At 45.0% G+C, this 25,945-nt stretch overlaps 1 protein-coding gene across 1 annotated transcript; it reads right to left on the bottom strand.

The window, feature by feature from the left end:
* Nucleotides 1–458: 458 nt before the first annotated feature.
* LOC121594650 (homeobox protein 5-like) lies at nt 459–25,143 on the bottom strand. Its single transcript, XM_041918149.1, has 3 exons — nt 23,875–25,143; nt 7,854–8,608; nt 459–709 (listed from the first exon to the last, which is right to left on the bottom strand). Exons 1-3 carry the CDS (start codon nt 23,949–23,951, stop codon nt 459–461), a joined length of 1,083 nt encoding a protein of 360 aa, XP_041774083.1. The 5' UTR covers nt 23,952–25,143.
* Nucleotides 25,144–25,945: the final 802 nt, after the last annotated feature.

The following is a 25,945-nucleotide window of genomic DNA, read 5'->3' as shown; positions in this document are numbered from 1 at the left end:
CGTCAATGAGGAATATATTGTTTAAATTTCTGTTATCTTTGTTTCCCCAGAAAGATATGTGCAAAAAGAGGTACACAATCGGAAAGGAAAAAAAGCTTACTCTGATGTTAGGTAATTGCATACATTTGGGCGCTCACGCAAATTTGAACAGGAATGTATACAATTCGCGCAACAAATGTATGCAATTTGCTAAACAAAATGACTTTTATACAACCAATGAATCAGGTTCAATGAAAAACCGAACATGTTTACACTCACTGAAAATGGATACCATAACTTGTTTTTAAAGCATGAAAAACGATTTAAAAGTGATAAAGGCTAAGTTGGTGGTACTTTATGGTACAATGCATTTCTTTGCACATACGCCTTCTGCTTATTTGACCTTTTTATTATAAAAGTTCACCAACTTTCGTTGTTCGTTCGTGCCACTCGTGTGCTTCCCCTCTATCATTCGCTACTTACTTGATGTAAGGCTGATGAAGGGCAACCAGGCTCGCATGAATCCCGACACTGACGGCAGCCAGATGGAAGTAGTCGAACAGCACCGGCAGATGGTAGTGTAGCCCCCGGCCAGGATGAAAGTTCAGCTGCAGGGTGCGCGTCGAGGCCAGCGTCAGGACGTTCCCGTTCGTCTGCTCGCCGAACCACAGCTCGAGGTTGAGCGAGAACTCGGCACGCTCGATCGACTCCTTCAGGTGGCGACTGTCGACTGCAAATATACAACAAACGCGTTAGATGTACGAAAAAAACTTTGCCCTAAGGAACGAGCTCTTGTAAAGCTCTTGTTTCGTTTGAAACGAAACCCTCACACGGTGGCGTGTGATCGCACTACAAGCAAATATTTACAATCCGCACAACTTTTGGTCCGAACGTCACCATCGTTGGCCGTTTGCGCTCGTACGGAATAATTCAGGAAACGCACCACCACAGCACCGGAAATGAATGGCTCTAAGCTTTCCCAAAGCAACCAATCGATTTCCGAGTGGGCATGTGATTGAATTGGACCGAAATCGGTCAACACACTAACGCATGTATACGGTCCAGCGGATCTGTAAACCTAACCTCAACAACAATCGAAGCCGCATCCGTGATTGGTTAGAGGCCACGAATGTTCAGTTAAAACCCTTTGACCACCACCACCACTACCACCATCACCACTGCCGCTGGTTGTTAGAGGCTTTAGCGATCAATAAGCATCACTTCACACCTACCAGCACCAGCAGCAGCAGCAGTAGCTGTGCCAATGGTAGAACCTTTTACGCGTGGAACGTAATACCGAAACACGACCGACACCATCGCTGGTCGGTGTGCCGGGTGATTTATTCGTTGACATTTTTACGCTGAATTAGGCAGCACGGCAATTACATTAGCATAAGATGGCTGGAAGTGTTGGACGACCTGAGTACGTTCAGCTAGCACACGGCAAGAATCGAGTGAAAAAAGGTACGTCTGTGTGGTTGGGCGAGAGTCGTTGTGTGAAATTTAGCACCCAAGCACACATGGCGCATGGTAGTGTGGCAAGAGGAAAACTCTTACGAGATTTTAAACTGATTTATACGCCCTCCCAGCTCACTCACCCATCCCGGCAAAGTGTCTAAAGCCGTTGCTAGCCTCTCTCAAGAAGCAGCTTAACGCCCTTCTCTTCCCTTTTCTATCGTCCACCAGGGGGGGATTTTCCGGTGCGGGTGTTTTTCCTAGACATCATAATTTTTCGATGATAATCGGTAGAACGGGTCAATTAGGGACGTTCGGGTTCACAAGCCAGCCACCACAAGAGGGCTGCGTAACGAGGGCCGGAGTAATGTTTTAATATAGCACATTAAACTAATCTGATAGATCGAAGGACACACGAAGCGCCGGGCGACTAATTTCATTATAGACGGAGATTGGCGGACTTGGGAAGCCGACGATTAGTAGACCGTTTGCAGTAATAATAAGATTGTTTGTGTTGTTTATTTTTTTCTCTTAGAGTCTGGGCCGTTCAAAATCGTTGTCTTTCAGTTTTGCCTCATATCTGCCTAAGAGCTTATACGCTTGTTGCCAATACATTTCTTGAATATTATTACTAATGTAATCGTGAATTGTCTGTCCTTTTAAAAGATTAAAATAAATGCATAAATAAAGAAATAAATAAATCAATAAATCTATAAATAAATCAATTGAAACATAGAAAAATAAGAATGTTTTATCACAGTTATCCTCAACGCCTAGATGTATGTAGTTGTTTTAACAATTAGTAGCGTTTAGTCAATATTTTTTACTCAACTTTTATTCAACACACCTTTGAATTACACATTATTCCTAGACTCTCAAACGATTCTTACCCTCTTCTTTGACATTTATTGTTCTGCGGCATTGTTCTAACCAACTGCTCTAGAGGTAGACTTATCATGAAATTTTCCCAACTTCTACAGCTTTGCTTGGATACTCCTAGTCCTTGCACATCATTTGTAGAAGTACGTTCATTAAAATACGATTTAGTGTGTATTGTGCGGTGTGCAAAACAATCGAACATCTTGCACCGAGAGTGTAAGCTTCCTACCGCGCCCGACCGTACAAAACTTTAGAAGGCAGAAGTAGAAACCATCGGACATAAACAAATCATTGGCATCGCAGAACACAACACCACTCTTCAACAGAAGGGGTTGCTAGGTCACGTGTTGTCTGCCAAACGACGAGCTCGCTTTGTTTCGAGCCCCCCCCCCCACTACACCGATTAGTACGTTTGCCATTATGCTGCTGGGACGAGTCACCTAAGCTGCTGAGATTGCGCTCGCGGTCGGTGGTAGAGTTTCAAAAATCTATAGAGAGGGATTTTGCTAGCGGCAGTAGCAGGAGGGATTTGCATGTATGTATGAGTGTGGTTTGATAAAATTCCGAGAATTAGTGTTGTCTGACACTCCTACACGAGAATCAGGTGTGGTTCTATGCAAAGGATGGTTTGCCATACAGACTAAGAAGTATGTCAAGATCGAATACCGAATTTATTAAAAGCAGGTATTTGTTGGTACTATGAATGCATTGGTTAGTACTAAAACAATTCAGGGTCATTTGCACAAATAATATGTATATAAAGATTATGAATAGTATATGTATTGAAATAATTTCAGAAAAAGCATAAAAAATTGGTTTAGTATTTGTATAAATTCCAGAAACATTTTCCTTATTTCAAATCGTAGAGCACGTGTTTTGCATACATTTAGGCGCTTCTATCGAATATTTACTGCCACTTTACGTGAAGAACTGTTCTACAATGTGCACAGCTTGTATTTTAAACGCCCAATTCAATCTTCTTCAGCCGATTCTACTCCATAAATCTCACCCTTCGTTTCAACAGAACAATAAAACAAAATATATTAAACTGCCAGCTCGCTACAGAGTGTGAACAGTTGAGCAAAACAATAGAGCAAAAAAGTACGCTGCCACACCGCCTCTACTCCACATCACGCCGTATTGCTTTCAATCGATCAGTGTAAGGACTTCAGCGGTACTTCAGCGTAAAAGATACCGGACGCCGGTACGCGAGCAAGCGAGCGAGCTCGACCGGCGGCCCACAAAGGACCGTCTACCCAACGACCGACCCGACCCGGGCTGAAGTAGCGATTAAGTACTATTAAAAAGCACTCGCAGCACTGCAGTTGGCATCTAATGGCGCTCGAGTTCCCTTCCCCAAGAGTGAGAAAGGGAACTGGCAGTCTCGGGTGGCCCACTCGGGCGCTGTGTAGTCGCCTGTGAACGATCGATTTGCCATTTCTCCGACCGATCACCGAGAAAATCGTTCTCTCCTGAGCACGACGTTCAAAAAGGGAACGTACCGCGATGGGAACTGGTAAACTCGCACCCACACTTGCACCTCACGAAGCGGGGGAGGCTGCAATGAAAGGATTTTTGTTTCTGTCTTTGGTCGGATCCCCTTTGGTCGGTTGCCTGACGAAAGGATGTATTTGATCGTGGGTCGGATTGGCATTTTTTTGTTTGTACGTGCACACGTGTAAGTGTCTGAACGGCTGAGGCGGAGGGTAAACGAACCAGCAGAGGAAACAAGTGGACATTATCACGTTTTATGAGTGTGCTTTTAATTCGAGTAGTTTGCAAAACGCGCTACTCAAACCCCTTTTCCCGGAACGCTGCGATACGACGGCGAGAGGAAACTTGTTTTAGTGCCAAGTGGACAGTCGCTGTGGTGGGTGGCCCTGTTCTCTTCCGCCGTCGCCACTCACTTCGGACAGTAATCTGATCCGTTTTTATTGAAAGTTCATCCGATACGTGCAGCATCCGGGTGGGAGGATGGCGTTGGGTGGGCGTACAATTTAGCTTCGTGCGAATGGACACCTGAGTGTGGTAAAAAGCGTGTGCCGGTAGGGCACTCGGTCACAGGACAGGTGGAAAGGTCCTTTCGCTTAACGATGTTTTCATTACGAACCCTTTTAACTAATTTATTACAGTGTAGGCGATGGTGGGTTGTTTTCATCTTTGCGTTTGCTTGCATCGGTTGAATCGGGTTTGAAAATAGGCGATAATTAAAAGAAGGCCGTTTTGTAACATTGTAAGTGAAAATCGAAAAATAATAAAAGTGAGAACTTTTCCATGCCTAACAACACGATATAAGTTTCCATGTAAGTTCCCTCTGCTTCAGACAACTTGACAAGACACGGTGTTGCTGCTTTCAATAAGAATATATTTGTGTCCCTCAAATACCACCAGAAAAGAAACACAATTCCATACAACATATCAACCAATTGTTCGACATGAAATATGCAATCGATATCGAAAAATCATGCATGAGCAATTTGCAACTCCCGCTCCAGTTCTGAACGTTACTGACGGTATCCACACCTTAAAAAAAACGAACCATGGCGTCGTCTCGTTGGAGCCATCGAAATGGGTCTTGAGTTTCCGATTTTTCTTCCCATAGTCGTACCTCCCCCCCCCCCCCCTCCCTGCTAATGTATACGTGTACAGGGAAAGCAAAAAGCACCAAAACCCCCCAAACGTTTGCGTGCCATCAATTGCTACTTTACAGTTCATTTTCAAACGTTCCAACGGAATTGCTGCGTGAACGGGAACCGGGTCGAAGAAAAACAAGGAATCGCTGCCAAAATCGATTCACTCCACACACACACATACAAATTTACCGCAAAAAAAACAGCCTGAAACCGTCCGGGCTGGCCATGCAGTTCGAGCACGAACACGCTCGAACTAATGCCGGTGCAGTCAACGCAGGCGGCATCCACACACACACACAATGACGTGCCACACATGGCGTGTCGAGGCGTAAGCACAGTTATCGATCGATCGAAACGCCACCCAAAAGGCGGCAAGAAACGAACGCCCTGGCCACTCGGTGCCCTGTACTGGACTTGGTGGTGTGATGGGTAATAATGTTAGCAAGACTCGCACAGTCGACGACCCAGTTTTACTTCTTGCTTTGTCGTTTTTTTCGTTGGGTTTTTCTGTTATCCCACCCAGTCGAAGTCATCGCCATTGGACGATGCCTGAAAACTATCTAATACTATCTCTTGCAATCCAAATCCGGGCATATCCGGGCCGTCCGCTGGAGTGCCCGAGACACTTCCTGAGGCAGAACATCGGTACGGTACGGTAGCTGCTTGAGCATAGGATCGCGTAAACAACACCGAAATCGGGCCGCAATACTACGCTGCGGAGAGGAGCAAAGAGTATCGACCTTTTTTTGCTTAGTTTAGCTGGGCCTTGTTTCATTCCCACACCAGCAAGCAAATATGTAGCGTAACGGGCGGGTTCCATCGCGTTGGCCAAAAGCCCAGAAATTATGCATAGACAGTGCTCTCGACGTCTGCCACAGATTCCTCCTTCTGCCACACATGGTCTTGCGTGTCATCCTTACGCCCGTTGAAGGGCCAGCGAGTAGCTGTTGGGAAGGATGGCAGGCACACCGCGTCCAACCGGCGGTTGTAGCAATTGAAATCAAATGTGCGCATGTTCCGGGCATTCATTCATGCAACCTCACGACATGCTCGTGCTGGTCGCACGCTTGCCGTGTGGCAAAGGGTCGGGCATGATAATATCCACGTTACGGGAACCGGCAGAACCGTCCGGAAAACAAGCTCCATGTGAGTGGCTGTGTGTGGGTAAGTGTGTGCGATTTGGCATTTACGAGCGCCGTGTGGACCGGGTAGAATGAATGTGAGACTACAATTTACGAGCTAATGGGGTTTGCATACCTAACGACCGGGCGGCTCCACGGCACATCGAATACGGATGGAAAAACGAAGAGGGAAAAAAGCCTCTCCGGAGCGTCCCGGGAGTGGTCGTTACTCGTCATCATCCCCGTGTACCATCGTTATCACCACACGCTCCCATACACACACACACACACACACAATCACACGTGTGTAGCGGCAATCCACTTCGGGGAACGGTTCCCGGGACATTCCGTCTCTGCACCGGGGCCAAACATTACGGTGCAGCTTTGTTCACGACGCCATTGCGCTTTCCCTTAATGGTTTGCGCCGTTAGAATGTCACGCGTTATATACGCGGAGAAGGGTTTCGGGCCACTTCTTATGTGATGCGCGCACGGCAGCAATGTCTCACTCTGTACTAAGTTCGAGCAGAAATTCAAATAGAGTCATAATGGGGCAAATGTTCATCATGTTATTAATGGAAAATAGGAGATACTAACAACGCGCTTAGATGCTTTTGGAATAGCATAAATTCTCAGTCATTTGTCCTCACTACGCAGTAAAGGTAAGATATATAGGAATTTGTGGTCGAATTGACACAAGGGACTAAGGGGTTTAATTATTAGTTATTCAATCATTTTCAATATGGGGCAATATAGCCATAAAACAAAATATGATTCATCAAAACATTGGTGCAAAATAGGTCTCATACACAACACTTGGAAAATACTCCATTGCCCAGCAATATCTTCGTCTTCTTCTTCTTCTTCTATTTGGCGTAACGTTCTACGCGGACATGCCAGCCTATACAGACTTTCGAGACTTTATTCATTACCACGCAGCCGGATAGTCAATCCTTGCTACGGGGGGGGGGGAACGGTCCATTCTAGGCTTGAACCCATGCCGGGCATGTTATTGAGTCGTTCGAGTTGACGATTGTACTACTGGACCGCCCTAAAATAGCAGCAATATCAATAGATTTGAAACTTAAAAATTATATTCATTTCAAAGCATTCAAATTTCTTCTTTGTGAAACGATCAGCAAAATCAGCAAAGCGTATCTAAAATTGTTTCCGTTCGCTCATTATGGAATGGATAAATACAGCACTATATCCTCTTCAAGTTTCATTTGCCAAAATTAGTTGCTCGTTAAATGTATAACTCTTTTAACTAATGCTCTCAAAACATTAATAAAAGCCTATTTTAGAATTGTTAAAAATTACACCGTGTTCCCATACATTTTCAAAACAGTTCAAACCCCTTCAAGATACAAAACAGTGCATCATAATCTTGTAAGTAATATCTGATGTACTAGTAGCTGTTACTTACACAATCGTCTCAAAACTATGCACCAAGAATACAAACCTAAGGTCCTCGAATTCATTTCGCTCAAAACACATTGCCAGAAGACTCACTGCTCACAAAGAGTAAAATACATTCCAAGGTTTAAAAGCGATTATGTTCTTAGTGGGAACCCCACTTCAATAATCCATTGTAGACGCCTTTCCATGTCTACTTTGCTGATTAGAAACGGACACATGATATTGAAAAGTAAATAATATATCAGCACTCAGTGCACCTTGCTCTTCCCCTGCACACGTTCCACAAACCCGGCAGTCGGGGTGTACCACACAACAACAGACGCAGCACACGGACAATGGTGGACAATATTAGCCAAAGCATTAATTACCTAGCAGGTGTGCCCGGAACATGATAACGTCACGCAACGACACCTCCTCGTTCCGGTACAGGATCTGAAAGACACGAGAGGCCCCAGTGTCGTCGATGATGGTCGCACCGGACCGACTGTCCGAGCTGGCCGTCGGAGAGTTACCGCTGCTACCACCTCCACCACCACCACCACCGCTCGATCCATTCGAGCAGCCGGGTCCCGGCGCACTGCCCGGTGCAATGGATGAGCCAGTGGTGATGGCCGAGTTTGGCGTCGGCATCGAGCTGCTGCTCGGCATGGAGGACATCGAGCCACCGCCGATCACGCCACTGCTTGCCGTCGACGAGAGGCACGGTCCCACATCCGGCCGGCCAGTCGTGCTAGCCGACCCGACCGACGGTGCGTTCCCATTGCCAGTCGAGGCACCGATGGCGACCAGACCGCCACCGACACTGCCCGTGTTACTGCTCGGCAGGGAACCGCTTCCGGCGGTTCCGGCACCGCTCACAATGCCACTGGTGTTCGAGCCCGCCCCAACACTTCCGTTGCTGGTGCCATTGTTGATGGTGTTGCAGTTGGAGTTGTTGTTGTTGTTGTTGTTGTTGTTGTTGCTATTGGAGTTGTTCGAGTTGTGACTGTTGCTTCCACAGCCATTCTGGCTCAGCACCGACTGCACCGAGGGAATGCCGGCCGTCGTCGCATCGGGCAGACAGGTTTCGACCTGCACCGGAAGCCGGGGGGAGACGCGCAGCGAGCATCGCACTTGATATAATCTGTTGCAGAAGGGGGGAAAGAAACAAAAAGGAAATGTTACTTATCTTGAGTTATCGTGAGTTGTCGTTGTCTGTTGGAGGCCTGTCACCATTCCAAGTCTTTATTTAAATTGTGCTCAATTGTTAAACTTGAACACTTTCAGAAGCTCGTTTAAGGCTTCTCAAAGGGATTGGCGATTCTAAACCTATATTTGACGGTGTTGTCCATAGGGTGTTTTTAAAACTACTTAAGGAACAACGAAAGCACTAACAATTTTTGGTATTCCGTTCAAGAGCTGTAAACGAGAGTCTATTATAACTACAACTGGTCTTGTTTAAACCGATTTGCAATGCAAAGAGCCTACATTTAGGCGTTAAATATTCTTCCATTTGAAAATTACTGGTATTGTTTTGGATTTTCAAATCAACATCACTATTTACCAAACACTTTTAAACAGTACGGCCTACTTAGCCACAGTTCCTCCCGAATAAATACATAACATTAGTTGTAGTAGCCACTCATACAGATTAGTCTTCTTTTTGTTGACCATTTGATATCGATCCACTAACCGATACGAAGGATTTGTGGCCCATTTGCACATCCGGTGCTGTGTAGTATTATCCGGCAATTCACAACAAACCATACAAGCACTTGTCCTTAAAACAGTCAACACACCAGCACAGCATGCTGGCAAAAAGGGTGTGGCAGAGCGAAAGAAACACCACACCAGTGCTAGTGAGTGACAGTTTGGGTTAGTGCAGCGGATGCCAAAGACTTTTCGAAAAGCGAGAGGAAAAACAGCAACAAAACCTCCCACCCCAACACCAGATCATACTGTGCACACACATACACACACAGTACAATGTGTGCTGGCCGAGCGACAAAATAATGGTTTTATGACCTCGTTCGTTCGTTGCCAGGCCGAACCCCCAACCATCGTCCATCCGGTGCATGCAGATTTTCGGACCATCCGGATTAAAAGGCATCAGAAGTGGCTCAAACTGTCAGTCCCATGCCGTCACTTGGTCGAACTTTTGCGGCCGACTGCTGTGCTGGTGCGTGTGCCGGTGTGGGTCTGTGGGTTCGTCTGGTTTCAAAAAGCTGGTTGCCTTTCGGCTTCCAACGGTGAGCGCTTTCCGTAAGCTTTCCGTAAATGTGTGACGCACAGCACTGCACTGGTGACCATGTGACGCAATTTTATTTTAGAAAAGGGTAACATCGTACCCTAGTAGCATTAATTGTGAGTGTAGGAGAGCACTGTAAGTTCATTTTTAAGCACATAAAGATAAACGACCCAAAAAAAGGAGTCAAACGATATTTACCCAACTTCCGATTGCAGTAAAACCATTTCGAACCCAATTCGTAGCAGCCCAGCCGCCCAGGAGAACGATTTGAAATTAATGATTTCAATATTTTAAACATTGGCCACCTGCTGCAGAGATTTGGTGCTGTCTGGAGAAAACGGCTACGAGATTACCACCATTCGTGCACCTTCAGTATCCACACAACGACGCGACCCCATTCGCCCGGCTGGAATAGCGTTAAGAAGCTCGCACTGGGAGTTTCAACCAAGCTCCATTTGTTGGGCAGAGGCAGAGCGTACAACGCCGCAAAAAGGTTCCCGGAATTTCGCTCACGCCGGGCCGGTTAGTCTCGGGTCTCGGGGGAGTAAAAATCATTTCCATCGCTTTAGCTGGAGCCCTCGTTTTTGGCTTTTTTTGCTTGTTCGTGCCATAATCTAATTAAATGAACGATTTCGAAACTAATCCCCGGAAATGGTTGGTCCATTCCGTTGGAGCCGGTAAAGGCGTGTACACGTGGCCGTGGTTGCGGATGTGGGTAGAGTTTTATTTGCTTCGGAGCTGTAATGCTTTTGACAGGAAGATATGTTAAATTGAAAGCTTTTTATGACAAAGGCTGATTTTTGTTATTAGTATACATCATTTGGGCCGGTCTGGTGGTACAGTCGTCAACTCGTACGACTTAACAACATGCCCGTCATGGGTTCAAGTCCCGAATAGACCGTGCTCCCATACGTAGGACTGACTATCCTGCTATGGTAATAATAAGTCACTGAAAGCCAAGCTCACTTCCTAGTGAGTACAGACAGGCCTTGACCGACAGCGGTTGTTGTGCCAAAGAAAAAAAAAATACATCATTTACTATCTAAAATGATACCAAAAGTCCAAATAATGCTAAATGACGCCCGGCCAAAACCTGTGTACGTTAGTAATTTTAAACTCGCTTTGCCGAAACGTTTGCCTTTCGACTCTCCTTTTAAAACTTCACAAAGTAAATAGTAAAGTTTCCGCTTCCACCACTTGATTTAGTCACTTTCCGCTTTGTATAAGAATAAAACAGCAAAAACCGCCCAAACCGTACGAAACTAGTTTCCCGTTCGGTCGTTGTCATTCGCTCGTCTGCTTAAATCGCTAGCTTTATATGGTGCTACTGCTCAGTCGCTTCACTAGCAGGTCGAGGAGAAGTTGAACGCTTCCTTCACGACATCCCAGCGGGTGAAAGAAAATTGTCATGTCAGATCCGATGCAGCGTGAAGCGAACGCGTGACAGCGAAAAGGATACACACCACTAGGGAAGGAGCAAACCAAATCCGCCATACCTCTTTTTTGCGAAGCACCCAAAACCTAAAGGAATTCTTTTCTCTGTTTCTATGTGCATGCGTGGTTTTTTCCTTGTGTGAGTGTGTGTGTGTGTGTGTGTGTTTGTGTGTTTAAGCTAAAAGCTTAACGACCTCAATTCCACTAGAACCATTCGAGCATCCTTCAAGAAGCGAGCAACCGCCACTGATCGGGGCTGATGGACCTCAAACGATCCTCACACACACACAGTGAGAACGGATTTTCGGCATTTTGGTGCAACTTTTCCGCAGAGCAGGAAAGAGCACGCGGAGGTTCCCGGAATGAGACTTTTCTCCATTTTCCTGCATCGAAAGTTTTCCTTTGCAAAGTCCCTTTGCTTCTTCGCCCGATGAACCCTTGCCAGGAAAGCACTCAATTGTCACAAAGTGGGATGGATTTTTCATTCTAGTTTTTCTAGGGGGAGAGGGGGTTGAGTTTTCCGAAAATGAAAAGCAATGTTGGCAATGGGCGGCATTGGGTATTGGGATGGGTGACAAAAATTCATTTCCTGCTCGAGCGTGTGGATAATTTTCCGCTCGTTGGAATCGACCCGGCGGTTGTGCAAGTTTCCTAATCGTTATTACATACTTTTTGATGGAACGGTTTGCCGGTGGAATCAATCGACGGAGATGGTGGTGTGCAGTGGCGAGCGGCGAATTTAAAATTCAATCAGAATAAACTGTGTGAAAACTTGCCCTGTCACGCGAGGTGAGACGGGGCCGTCAAGTTGATGTACTAAAACATATCAATGTTTTTTGTTTGGTGTTTAAAATGTAAAATTTTACCGAGTTTTTCGTGACTTTATAACACTTTCTCAAAGTTTCTGAGTTTTTGTTTCAAAATTGTTTGAATTTGTGCTACGATTGATGGACAGTTTGCTACATATGTTTGCTTTTGTTCCGCGTTTTGCTAACTGTTTTGCTTTTCTTGATTATTTATTTTAAAAAGATACAAACAACAGATGAAACACGATTTAAATATTTGTTCTTTCTTCATAAGGCTTTTTGGATACTTTTTTTTTAAATATATGGGTTTTGGTTTCGTTTCACAAATAGTTGAGCGGGCTCTAAAATTTGTGGGAAACGATCAACACATCTTGAGACTAATCTGAATTAATAAAAACAAACAGTTGAAAGCCCTTCAAACTGTGGCATGAGTTCCATATTTTTAAAAATATAGTATAAAAAACGAGGAAAATAGAGACGCAATAAAAGAACCCTAAAAATCCTGTAACAGGATAAAAAAAATCCTTCACATACAACTTAACTAAAACATTGTATCAATAGACAAACTTTAACAAGTCACTGTTGGAGAATCAGTTTGAATCTTTAACAAACATGCAACAATACCATTATCCGTGCTTTGAACCCAATAACTTCTACACCACAACACTCGGAGGCAACAGTGCACCAGTCGAGATACAGAAAACCAGCGTCAGGTAGAAAAATTTACATTTGATTTTCCAACCCCACCACAATCTCGAACTTCCCACCCACAGGATTGTGGGTTAGCGTTTTTACCAGAGCACGCCGACCCACAAGGCACGCCGCCGTCAACGGAAAAGAAAGTCGAGCGTCGTGCAAGAAGTCGCGTGTAAGTGGCCAAGATGAACTTTACCGTTGTGGGAGGGTTGTACGCTCGCCAGTCTCCCCATCACCCAGCGACCAAGACGATGCTCGTCGGTTTTACAGGGGCTTACCATTACCCGCACCCACTAACCGTAATATAAATGAGCTCTGCTCACGCACCCGACTGCAACTCGCACCAACAACAACAGACACGGGCAGCAGGTGCTGCCACTTGTTGTACCGTGGCAGCTGTCGGTCGTAAATTTTCCACCCCTGCCGGCTCACACTATCGAAAACCTCCATCAAAAACCTTCCCCTCAACGCTCCCCCCAGCTCCAAAAAATGGCGAAGGATGCTCCCAGCAAGGTGCCGATTGTTGGCTGGAGCAATCAGTTACCATTAAAGGTGGAATGGTAAATGAGACCCCCTCTTCCTTCCTCTCATTACACACACATACACACACACGCACACACTCGGTGGGTATGTGTCTTTTCCACATGTTTTGCCCGGGTCGGTCGCGCTGTGAATTTAATGTCCTCCCGGTGACGGATGATTGTCGCGGACGCGTACCACAACATTGGGACAGGTCGTCGACGTGAAGGCACGCCAAAGGCCTAGATGACTCGCCCCTGACCTGCCCCACAATAATGTGTGTAGGTGTGCCTGCTTTGGAAAGGGCAACGAGCTGTGTGTTGTGTTGTGGGATTGTAATTTTTGTAATGCAACGCTCCACCTTCCGGTGAATTGACTCGTAAAAAGTGCTCGTGTAAAGAATGGCTCGCATGGACTAAAACAAAAAGAAGGGGAAAGTTATAAACAATGGCTTGATATATGAACAATAGCAGGAATAGGGTTGGTTTGGTCGTGATTCGGTGGTGCTGTTTCATTCTTTTGCATGATGTACGACAATCTTCAACCGTATGACCTACTTTTTCTGTTTTAAACCGGGAAGAAACACTGTTCATCCTTGCTGTCAAAAGCGATAGAAGTATATTCAAACCCAACAGCGAATTAATTAAACCAATACGTTAATAAAGACAGAAACACAAATGAACATCCTTTCACCCAAACAGCACTTTCTAGGTCAAACTCGAACATTGGCATGGGAATTGGTATACAAGTATGGCTTACGTGTCACAATTCTTGTTGAAACTTTCTTTTTTTTTGTTCGCACCCACTCCTTACACAATGGAATGGTTTTATATTCGCTATTGTAAAACCTCCAATACTATTCCATTTCCGGGGTAACCTGAATGGACAGGCGCAAAAGCATTCCTTTCGAACTGGTTCGCTTCGAAATGTGCGCTGCGTGTGTGTGTGTGTGTTGTTGGTGGCTTCTCATATCCGGAGATGTCCCTCTTATCAGTTCGTTCAAATCGTGCTCATGTAAGCAGAAGAAAAAATTAAGAAATGGATGGAGAAATGGGCAGAAATGGAATGGATGCTGAAATCGAACAACAATGATAACAAAAATTATTTCCTTTTTTTAACCTCACACACTCCTCAACAACAACAAACAACACGTCTTGACCGAAGCGCCGTAATGCCATGCCCGAGCACAATGAAAAATGAAAACTTCCCTTGCTCTCTGCCTGCCTGCCCGCCTCCACAACCACCCCCAAATGAAGGCGTTGCATTGTATGTAGGTTTTTGCATTGTTGACATGTTTTTCCCACTCACACCCAACGCGATAGTTTTCCTCGAAATTACTCGATTGCTGTTACGAATTCTTCTGTGCAATGGAGGGGTGGGAGGCGTCGCAGAGACAATCCATCCTCCAGAGCGAGGCGGCTGGAGCGGCATTGGTGGATTGTGTGGATGGTACGCTTGCCTGCCTGCCTGCATCATTCTTGAAGATGTCGTCAACATTCCGGTCGGCACACAAACACACAATGGCAGACGCCCCCCCCCCCCCCCCCCCCGTACGGAATGCTTTGTGCATGGTCGCGCTTGTATGACCCCGTTGCAATTCTACCATGTGGTACAGGGTGTGAACGAACCGAACGGACGGACGAACGACACACAAGCATTTTCATTTCACAAACCGTACCGTGGCAAAGGGACAGGCCATCGCCAACACGCCCACGGTGCGCTGATGACAAAGTGACGGACTGACATGGTGCCCCTGCGCTCGATGGTGGATTTTTGCACGTAGGAAATATTTACTTTTAGGCTGACGCGGTTGCACATTGGTTAGCAAAGCTTGACGTTAGGTGAAAAGTGTTGAGAGTGGATCAAGGCATCATAAATCAATCGAAAATGATTGTAAGAGCTATAAATTACAATACATTGATAGCATCGGCAAACATTCATTTTTCCAGTTGTAATGTCAATAGGCCCCAAAATACCATAACATAATATACATGTATAACGCTATTTCATCAAGTGTATAATATCGTTTATTCTCTTTTCAGTTCCATAAATATTCTGCCCAGTAAATTACCATTTAAAAAATCCCAAAAATTGAGAAAAATATTTAAAACACAAAAAGTAAAGTATTCATTCCTTTCTAGAAACATTTCCATCTGACTCGATGCTCCAGAATGAAGCTGGAAAATGAACATCTCAAGCAAATTCTTTCCACAAAGACTTTCCCACCACACCCACACCAACCCGTAGGCACAGTGCCAGTACGCGCGTGCCAACGAGTGCCAAGAAGGCACATGTCAACAGAAGCGTTGCCCTTGCCGCTCTACCAGGCCTGTACTTTCCATTCCCATCCCACCGGTCCCATCCACCGATTGCTTGTGCCGTATTAGTAGTAGTTGTATCTCCAATCATCCCCGCACTACCTCCCCACTTCCCCACCACGGGTGGACAACATCCCATTACAATGGGTTACAAATATGAAACATGAATGAGGTCGATCTTCTTTACATTCGCCTTCACGTCCTACGGGGAAAGCTTCCACCCTACCTAACCGTGCCCTTTTTCTTCTTGTACGCTTGCTGCAGCATTCGCAACCGAGCGTCGCCATTTAAGCCTTTCAATATCCTTGCCTTGGGCTTCAACCCTCCGACTCCTTTCGCCATGCAGTGGCGTGATTACAAAACCTATCCAATCTCAGTTGGGGTTTTGTCGGTTGCTTAAGATTTCGTCGGTCCCTTTTGGAGTGCGCGCGTGTGCGTTTGTGTGTGTGTGTGTGTAAGTGTGTGTGTGTGTGTGTGTGTGTGTGTGTGTGTGTGTGTGTGTGTGTGTGTGTGTGTGTGTGTGTGTGTGTGTGTGTGTGTGTGTGTGTGTGTGTGTGTGTAAGTGTGTCATGAAAAGTGCAAAAGTAAAATTAGGCGAACGGGGTTTGCCGTTGAGGCGGACTGACCCGAAACAAGGCCGTCTGTATCGAGAATCGAGGGGTCGAGAGCGGGACCCGTAACACGCAACACACTTACACGAAGCAGGACGACGCAAAAAACCGGAAGATTGGAAAGGCGATAGAGAAAAGTAGGAATGTTTTTGGTATGCTTTTTTGGTGTTGCTGTTGGTTGCACAGGATGACTATATTCGGGAAAAGCGAAGGGAATGAGCGGTGTAAAACTTTATTGACAAAAAAACAAAGACGTCACATTGGATGATAAATCGTTCGCAGCAGACACCTTGACACGTAAGGGAGCTGAAAAGCAGAAATCAACTGAAAGGGTTGATGCTGAACTGGTTGAATAGCGCTGTTCTATGATAAATTGTTATACATTTCGGACGGAACTGCGTTATTTCTCGACTAGCAATTTACACCGTAATAAATAAGCAAACTTACAGATTGCTAGAAATAAAACTGAATCGCTCTAAAATCCACCCCCCCGCGAGGTGGGAAGGAAACACAACGTGTACCGGATTATTTTCTTACATTGCTCTTTACCCGACTGCCGCTGAAAAAACTCCTGAACACACATTTCAGGCCCCTAATCTTCGCCCCTTTCTTTGGCACGGCCGATTCCTTCGCTCGGCCGGGTTATAGCTAATGGCTTCGATGAAAACAGTAACCAAAATCAGAAACAAAACCAAAAACAAAAAAACAAAACTGGAAGGAAAGCATCAAGCAAATTCAAGCGGCGCGTATAATGGCACCATGCGCCCTGCCTGAAAGGGATCGCGAAACAAGCGAATGGGAAAGCAAAAAAGAAACAAAAAAGCACCGTGACACTACGACTACGGCAGCGAAAGTCTTGTCAGGCGGGGCTTGTTGGGGGTTTAAAAGACCGGGCGGAAAGGAGGGAAGCGTGGTTCGTGGGGAAAATGAAAAATGTAGCGGCCCTGTAGAGCGTGACTTTGCATTAACTTTAAATGAGCTCCCGGTTTTCGCGAAAAAGCTTGAACGGGTAATTGGGACATCACGGCGCAATATTGTTTCGCCGTTTCACCGCCTTCCATTCCACCTTCAGATCGCCTCCCCTTTCGCCCACCAGGAGCGCCGTGTAGTGACGTAGCCGTATAGATGGGATTCTTTTGCTTCTGGTGCGTGTGCCCTCGCCACCTTGCACGTGCAGTGGGAGAAAGGGGGGAACTGTCGGGAAGCATCAACCATTCATTTGCATCACGTGCCGGTCGTGTTTCACTGAAACGTGGTGGTTTTTGTTCGGTGGACGAATAATGAAGGTGAATACGCTGAAAGTCAATTGAAAAGCTAGTTTTAAAGTCGCGCCCTGATTTTAACCGATGAATAACGACAGCTAAAGTGGTGATGTTTACCACACAAAAGGTTAATTAAAACGGTACAACAATAGACAAGCTTTTATGGTGAATGTTTTAAATAAACCAGTTACAATAACATCAGTTTTGACTTAATGTTGTCTGTGGACTAATTGTCTTCGAAATGGTTCTGAACATTGGAGTAAATGTCAAAGTTTATGTTTTTTTTATTCAATTCTGCTGCTAAAGCGAGGAAATTGCAACCAATATCAATACCTTCCCAGAAGGGTCAAAGTTACGTTAGCTCATAAATCAATAAATCAAAGTAATAAATCAAAGAAAATGAAATCCTGACTAGAAACTAGACAAGGGAGAGACTTCTAGACCAGTTTATAATAAAGGCAGGCCAGACAGCACAAATAAGCATTAGAAAAAAGTGTCTCGAACGGATGATAGAACCAGAATAATTACCAACCAACTAATTATCAAAAAAGCTCAGTTGAAATAGCAATAGACTTAATATTACATTAGCTAAGGACTTTTTTAAGGACTTATGAGGGTTTCCAATGATGTTATTTTCCAATATTTTTTTCTCATGCCTTTTCCCTACATATCGCAGGGCAGTAACCTAGGGCCCCTACTGTACCTGCTCTACAACAATACTCTGGGCGCTGTGTGGATCGTTTTCGATCCACAGATTTTTTCATTCTCCTTCTCTGTGATTGGTTTCTCAGCAACTCTCAGCAGAGTCTATTACAGCGGGAAGCAAGAGAGAGCGCATATTGCAGAAGCGGCATTGGCTCTGAGGATCAGAAAGAGGGAATGATCGTAAGCCAATGAAACGCTCTCACCAGTTTCTTATGTTGTACTATATTCTCTGCAGAAAGCTAATGCAAAATGTTAGCGCCGAGAGTGTCAATGACGTGACCTCGATATTGGCCGACTCCAACTGCCTCTTAAACGCAGATGATGCAAAAATCTACCGTGAGATCCGGAATCCCGAAGACCATTAGCGACTTCAAGCATCCTTAATGGAGTTAGACTCCTGGTGCAAGCGGAACGCTTCAACTGTCAGCGTTGAGAAGTTTGCTGACTGCTATCACTTTTAGTAGATCGCGTACGCCTGCAGTCAATAGGTTAACAGAAGTATCGAATGTCATGTGCTGCGTGGGTTCAGCTATATGTGCCAGTCAGATTACTTCGTGCCCGCTCAATGCTCGCTATTGCTGCACCTCGGACTTCATTTGGTGCCTGCGACTGATTGATCTGCATGAGCCGGTTGCTAAACTCTTTTAGTGACATTTACGAGCCCAGCACCACGGCGGTGGAATTAGCTACCCGTATCCATACAACTAACCACTAATTTGCGCGTCCTGTGTGTATATGTATAAGTATAACAGCAGTTTCGAGTGGGCAATTCGTTCTACGGGAACTCGTTCCCAACCTTGAGGAAAAAAAAAGATTTTTAACAAATATTTTTCAATTAAATATTCCTTTTCATTTCTTTGAAAGAGGGTTGCAGGTGCAAATCTTTCACCATGATTAATTCGGTTAGGAAGAAATATTACATTTTCATTAAAGCAGCGCGGGTCACGTTGCTGTCAAGAAATATTTAACACACTCTAACATTTCTCAGCGCACAATGACTTGTTATAATTCCTGAAAGATAAATATTCCACTAATAAAGCCATCGAGGCGAATTTGTGCTACGTTTGCGTACTTTCTCGAGTTTATCTACAGTGACGACCAAAGCACGCCACCACGGTTGTCTTACACGCCCATCCGCACCCAACGCAATAAACTAGTTTGCCTGCAATCGAAACCGAAACCATGGGCAGCAGCAAACCTCTCAACCCGATTACACTTGAACATAAACAAATAAATTTTAATGAGAAAAACTTTCCCTGCAAGCGCGTCCGAACGGTGCGCCACTTCCCTACATGATCCGTGCGGCCATGTCGTAACTCGTCGCTGTGGAGGAGTGTGAGCAACGGTATGGGAAAAGGAAATAAAAAAGACAAAAACCGGAACGATACAATCCAGTACCGACCGTAGGACAAGCAGGTGATTCATTATACATTTGAAAGGCAGCTAGCTCGAAAGAGACTCCCTCCGGGTAACCCGACTCTTCCCCTCATGCAACGGAAAACATAATCCTTTGCTAGCGTTCCAGCAAGCAGCGACGTGGGACCATTGCTGCCTAGAATGGGACACTTTGCACACGGCAACGCAGTCCAGCAGTGGAACATTTCAATTCGTACAGCGAGGAAAGTGAGCATTGGACGCGGCAGGAACAAAAACGACCATCCCAATCCGATAACACTCCTTCCTTCCTTCCTCCTGTCCTTCCTTCACCCCTTCGTCAGCCGGAAGGAAACCGTGATGAAAAGGATGAGCAACGTGGTTAGCCCTTTATTTTATTTTTATTTTTCCGTTTGCTTCGTCGTCGTCGTTTCTACCTCACTTATCGCAAAAAGTTATGCGATCACGCGAACCAACCACAGCCAATGTCCAATTTGAAATGCAGGCGGAAAATCGCTGCACGAAACGCAACCCTCGTCGGCCCGCTCGTCCTCGACAGGAAAAGTCGGCACACACAAATTTCGTGACTTTGTTGACTTGGTGGCTCACGTGACCCACGTTCCGCTCCATCCGTGGGGCAATGGGAGCTGGAAGAGGAGGTTGGACGCGATATTGATTTAGTTCAATAGGTTTGAAAATTGGGTTTAATCTTTCGGAGGAGTTGTGTGTGCGTTCTGTGTCCGTGATGCTTGCTAAAACGGTTGCGTAGAATCGTGCGGAAACAATCGGTAGAGATGTGTCATCAAGGACAAACACAAACGAGGACAGGAAGTTTTGTTTTAAGTCAAACAAATCGTGCAAGGGCCGTGTGTTTGACATTTGCAAATGCAGGAATGATTATTGATTTCTGACGAATTGTGGGCGTGCGTGCAATACAATATTTACACAAAGGAGAGATATTTAGCTGTGCATGCATGAGTTTGTGTTAAGGGATTCGTTAAAGGGCGAAAGTGTTACAAAGCAAATGGGTAGGACCCAAAGCGTGGTCTTCATATATGTTATGCCCATACATCTAAGATGATGTTGTACATGGTACGTTTTACGTTTGTACATGGTACGCACACGTTTTTTTATAGGTCATTGTACCTTGTCTTCATAAAAGTGTTTTAATTTTCACTAGCGCATCTGACGGCGGTTAATGGAAGCTATTTTTGGTCATCGAGGGAATGGTCGTGCCGCATCTCAAAATTTAGTAGTTTTTTCAACGTTTTTGATGAGGAAATGGCTGAAATACTTGCACAACACATTTATCATTCAATTACAAAGCTTATCCAGTCCACTTCAATTAAAAAACATGGAAAACTAACATATTTTCTGAAGCGGCTCCAAATTGATTGGCAAAATGCTTTGTCCAGCCGCCGACACTTGCGCTAGTGAGAATTGAAATTACACTAGCGAGTACGAACAATGTCCCCCGACCTTAAGATGTTTTACTTAAACTTATTATCTTGTAGCATATCTACTATACAGAACTTATTATAATACACACTATCAGCTATAGACACATTGAAAAGCCAAATCACACCATTGCAACACATTCATTATAACACACTCAGCAAATTAGATCATACCATAGCAACGCAACCAGAAGAATTCATCCCATACCGTTCATTTAAAAACAATTGTGACACACATATCAGAACCAACCGAAACGTACAACATAAGCAGGAACAGTTTATGCATTATAACCCAAAGCAGGAACAGTTTATGCATTATAACCCAAAGCAGGAACAGTATATGCATTAAACCCAAAACAGGAACTTAGTGACAAGAACTATCGTTCTTGTCAAAAAAAGACAAACGTAACTAGCTGAGTGAAAACAATATCTTCCCAACATAAAACCCGGAACCAAATTTGCGAAACACTCAACTTCATTTGAGTATAAATAAAACCAATTCCGATCACGACAAGTCAGATTCGTTTGGACTGTCAGGATAGGACTATGCCCATCCAACATCTATCGACTTCTCATTTAAAGAGTTTAGTTATGTCTCCCTACACAAGGTAAAGCCTCTAAACTCCAACGTTTCCAGTAAGGGAAACCTCCTAAAGGTTTCTATGATCACCTGGACGATCAAGTATCGAAAAGTCCGCTTGGAATAAAGTGTTATTCCACCTTGGCTCATGTCAGTAAAAACTGACCTACCAAATCGGTACTTGAAGTACAGTTGTACGATCGTCGCACTTCAATCTTTATTTTTAATATTAACAATATATAACAATAAATCTACTATTGTTATAGTACAAATATAATATAGTATAAAATAGTAAAAATAGTATAACGTACTATTTGTATAACATAATTTGTGCTTTTTCCCCTTACTGTCTGTTATTCTGTCTGTTCATCCTATCATAAGCGTAAATTTACATATTTAAAAATGTGCCTCCCTTTCATCATATGCTCCAACAGCCAGAGAGTAAAAACATAATCACGCACACACACTGCAATCAAACAGATCGAACCGATTTGCCCGGCAACCGGCAGGAATGGAAAATGTCAAGTTGATGGTTTCATTCGCTCCCTCCGTCTATCTTTGCTGTTGGATCAAATATTTACCATGTCACCCTCTCCCCCTCCTCTTCTTCCTACCCCTCATCATTTCCCATTCCATGCAAACACTTTCACAAGCTCAACCAGCCACAGTACAACGACCGTAAAATGTCAAAGTTCAGCTGGCCAGCTCGTCTCCATATCAATGCCATCGGTGGGGCTTTGTGGCAGTCGGCCAAGTACGCACCAGTGTTTCGCGCAAGCAGCTTTCGGCTTGTTTTGCAATTGAACACCGCTCCACGCATCCACGGTACAGGCCGATCCAGGCCAGACGCTGATTGATGGTCGTCGATTCTCGATAAATCAAAGCCGAATTAAGGCTACTTAAGGGTGGAGGGGGTGAAACATAAGGCATGCTCACGCTGCAAAGGATGACGAAATGTCAAGCTGTTGGGTTTAAATTTCCTTCCTTCTTGCTTTAAGCCATTAGAAAGGGAGAGACAGGAAGAGCGAATCGAGAAGACATTCATTTGCCAACCTAATGGTCTGTCATTTTAGCATATGCGATGCTCCATGGTACCCTAATAGCCACACACAAACGCGCGCGCACAAAATCGCCATGTTCCATGTTGTGATGGTTTTTTGTAAAGTGTGTTTTCCGATGGCGTATTGTTTTATACTCGCATGGAAAGTACACCGTACCAGTCGCCGTTTTGTACAAGAAAAAGGGCAGCCCAACCGAACGATCCCTCACTCAACACAACCCAGGGTAGGAAGAAGCTGCTGCTGCTGCTGCTGCTGCTGGTATCTATTATGCATTCGCTTCATTAAAATGCCACCTTCCCCAATGGTGCCTTCCTCCCCAGAGGCCCCGAAACCCATCACTCATCGCACTGTTGGCAAAGGAATTTAATTGTAATTAGATATTGCCGTCGGGCGAAATGGCAATCGATTGGAAACGAAGTTACAGCGCCCGTGCTTTTACCGCTGGCGTGTGTTCGTCTGTCAACTTTGATTGCGCTTCCCAAAGCATCGGTGGTCGGGCGTTAGCAGTCCTTTGGCGCTGCCTTTGGTTGGGAATGTTTCAGCCTGGGATTAACAAAATGGCGTTCCAATTTGGTGTGAGAAAATCAATACGCCTGTATCTCGTGCTCGAACCGCCTGCATGATGATTGGTGACGGTGCGAAGAAAATCAAACATCTCAAGGGAAACTATATGAGTAGTGAGAACTGGGTAAGAAACAGCGTGCTGGGTGGGTAAGAAAAGCTTTCATACAACCTTAACGCCAACCAATAGTATATGAAATTGTGTACTGGTGTAATTCTAATGATTTTAAACATTAAAGAGCTTTATTAGGTTGATAAAGAGTTCAAAATTCAGTTGATAAATAGCTGCAATAGCTACCCATCATTTTGGTCCTTAAAACGTATCCAACACGAACCTTTATTGAAAAAAGGCAAGGTCTTAATGTTAATGCTTATTCTTATTGAAAAGATACTTAAATTAATCTCAACAATAGGTTTATAGAATATTTCATCAGGCCAGACCCCAAACCGGCTAGTGATGATCCTGGTCACGGCGCTACCTTCTGTGCGATGCAATATATCGTACCAGATATTTTATAATTCTAAATACGAGCAACGAACGAGCCCTGAACAATGAATACTGAATAACAAATTTAAAATATCACTCTCAAATTTCAATAACGTTTGCAAACAGCCGACCTACATTCGCTTTATGTGTACCGTCAACCGAAACAAATCATATCCTTCCCTCCTCCACTAACGGTGCCCCACAATTGTGCACAAAAATAAATAAACGCCTTCGCACCTAATCCTAAGCGAAAAGCGTACGCATAAAACACGGATTTTCCGTCCGACTTACCCGCGCTGAAACAGATCCACATTGTAGAACTTGTACAACTCGACCGCGAACTCGACCGTCGCCTGAAGATCGGCCATAATCCCGTGCTTAGTCGTAGCGCAGCTCCTTCAACCAATTCCACTGGGCTTGCACGCTACTGCACGCTATCACCGCTGTGCCCGTCGTGTCGTTGTGCCTCCCAGGAGAGAGGGAAGCGGGAGGAGTGGGGGTAGGATATAAATTTTACACAGCAACCGCCCACTGCACCAACAACCGGCGGCCGTCGAAACGCTCGTACATTGACACTCGCAATACGGCACAATACGATGGAATAAATATGAATAAAATAATGCGCACCAAATCACACAAACACTTACACACACACAGCCACGGACACTTATGTATAACGGCACTCACACACCATTATGAAGCACTGCACATCGCATACAAACACATACACACACCGTGGGAATTACACTAACACAGCCCAAAACGAGAGGATTTCCAGCTGTTTGCCGCACCCCGAAAAAGTTTGGCCGCTTTTTTCAACACTTAATACGTTTCCGTTCCATGGTTCATGGGTTTGATGCGCGCACAGTAACTTTTTCTGGTACGAAGCGGCAGAACAAAACACCCCATAGGATGGGTGGGCGAGTAATGGTAAAATAAAATGAAAAAAATAATTTAAACACGACCGCGAATGAAAGGCGGACCGGTTTCACAATTATCCTTTTTTGGTTTTTTTTCCAAAGCCACGGGGGTTGGCTTTACTTTTCCATTAACCTACAGGCTTTACACTGTGCTTTTCCACTAATTTCGTACGCTGAGGATTTGCGCTCATCATTGGAAACTTTTGCCCGCTTTTATACTGCCACTGGATGTGATCCTGGTCACGGCACCACGATTGTTTCGTGCATCTTTTCACCCTCCATGACTACTCTGCTTCGAAGGGAGAGCTGCATTACTTGACGATTAAAAATGTTCGATGAAACGGTCTGAAAATGGGTCACTTGCACTGCTTTGGATCCTTATTGGCGACATGGTTACACACTACACACTAACACCATGAATTCGTGTCATTTGCATCTTCACGCTTGTGACTGGATGCTTCTGATCAGACAAAACACTTTCCACTTTTCATCGGTTCTAGCATGAAGTGGAGTACTTTTTGATCTGCCAAAAAAAAACAAAAAACGGAAGAAAGAAACACTTATGGTTAGGAAAAGCGTAATAAAACAAACCATAAACCGCGTTTCGATGTCCAACCGCAGCGGTGGTGCGCTGGCTGATTTGTTGGAACCGCACAGCGCCAAGATTGCTTTGATCCACGTTCCACGTTGGGCGGCGGGATGGTTTTGGAAACACTCCAGCAACACTCACACACGCACACAGACACGTACGGGGTCATGAAAACGGAGTTGCAGCTGATTTAAACAATCGCAGTAAATCTCACATCAAAGCAGCCACAAAGCATTGGTTCGCTCCTCCCCCAGTGTGCGCTGCTTAGATGACGCGAACAACAACAACAACAACAACAACAACAGGAAGTAACCGACCGGTACTGCACCGGTAGCTTAAACCATAACCTCTTTTCCTGTTTTTTATACAGCCCCGCTTCATTGCTTCCTTCACTGCATCCCAAAAAAGGCTGAGAGTAAAAATGCCATAAAAATTTTCTTTCCCCATCATCATCGTCATCCTTTCCAAGCACTTCCGGCGGGGGTTTGGCGAAAGTAAAAACGAACGTTGCGGGGGGAAAGTGCGCCACTCCTGTTGATGATATCGACATTGACGGGAAGCAAAATGTAACGATGGGATGGCACCACCCCCGTCCCTCATTTTCCAACACACCAACAACTTCCGACTGTTCCCCCGTGTTTGCCGGTGCTTACTTCCCGGTTTCAATTATTACCACCCCATTCCCGTCCAGCTTTAGCTGGAGCCGGTCTTACCGTTGTTTCTTTTCCGCTTCCGCATTTCATCTCCTCCTTTCCTGCAAAACTGCACCCGGCTCCCAACTGCAGCGACCGATCGAGTAAGAGGGAACAAGAAAAAAAGAAAAGCTGGACTGAAGAGAACCGGAGCGGAAGTT

The sequence above is a fragment of the Anopheles merus genome, chromosome 2L, assembly GCF_017562075.2.
Source record: "Anopheles merus strain MAF chromosome 2L, AmerM5.1, whole genome shotgun sequence".
In the NCBI taxonomy this organism is placed as follows: Eukaryota; Metazoa; Arthropoda; class Insecta; order Diptera; family Culicidae; genus Anopheles; species Anopheles merus.
This window is presented reverse-complemented; position numbering and strand designations above follow the sequence as displayed.

What these genes read in the sequence shown, in the direction of transcription:
- LOC121594650 (XM_041918149.1), bottom strand. Translation starts at nt 23,951, where the DNA reads ATGGCCGATCTTCAGGCGACGGTCGAGTTCGCGGTCGAGTTGTACAAG. An exon ending in GTGGATCTGTTTCAGCGCGG is followed by an intron (nt 8,609 to 23,874) that starts GTAAGTCGGACG and finishes CTTCTGCAACAG; the next exon opens with ATTATATCAAGTGCGATGCT. An exon ending in GTTCCGGGCACACCTGCTAG is followed by an intron (nt 710 to 7,853) that starts GTAATTAATGCT and finishes GTATATTTGCAG; the next exon opens with TCGACAGTCGCCACCTGAAG.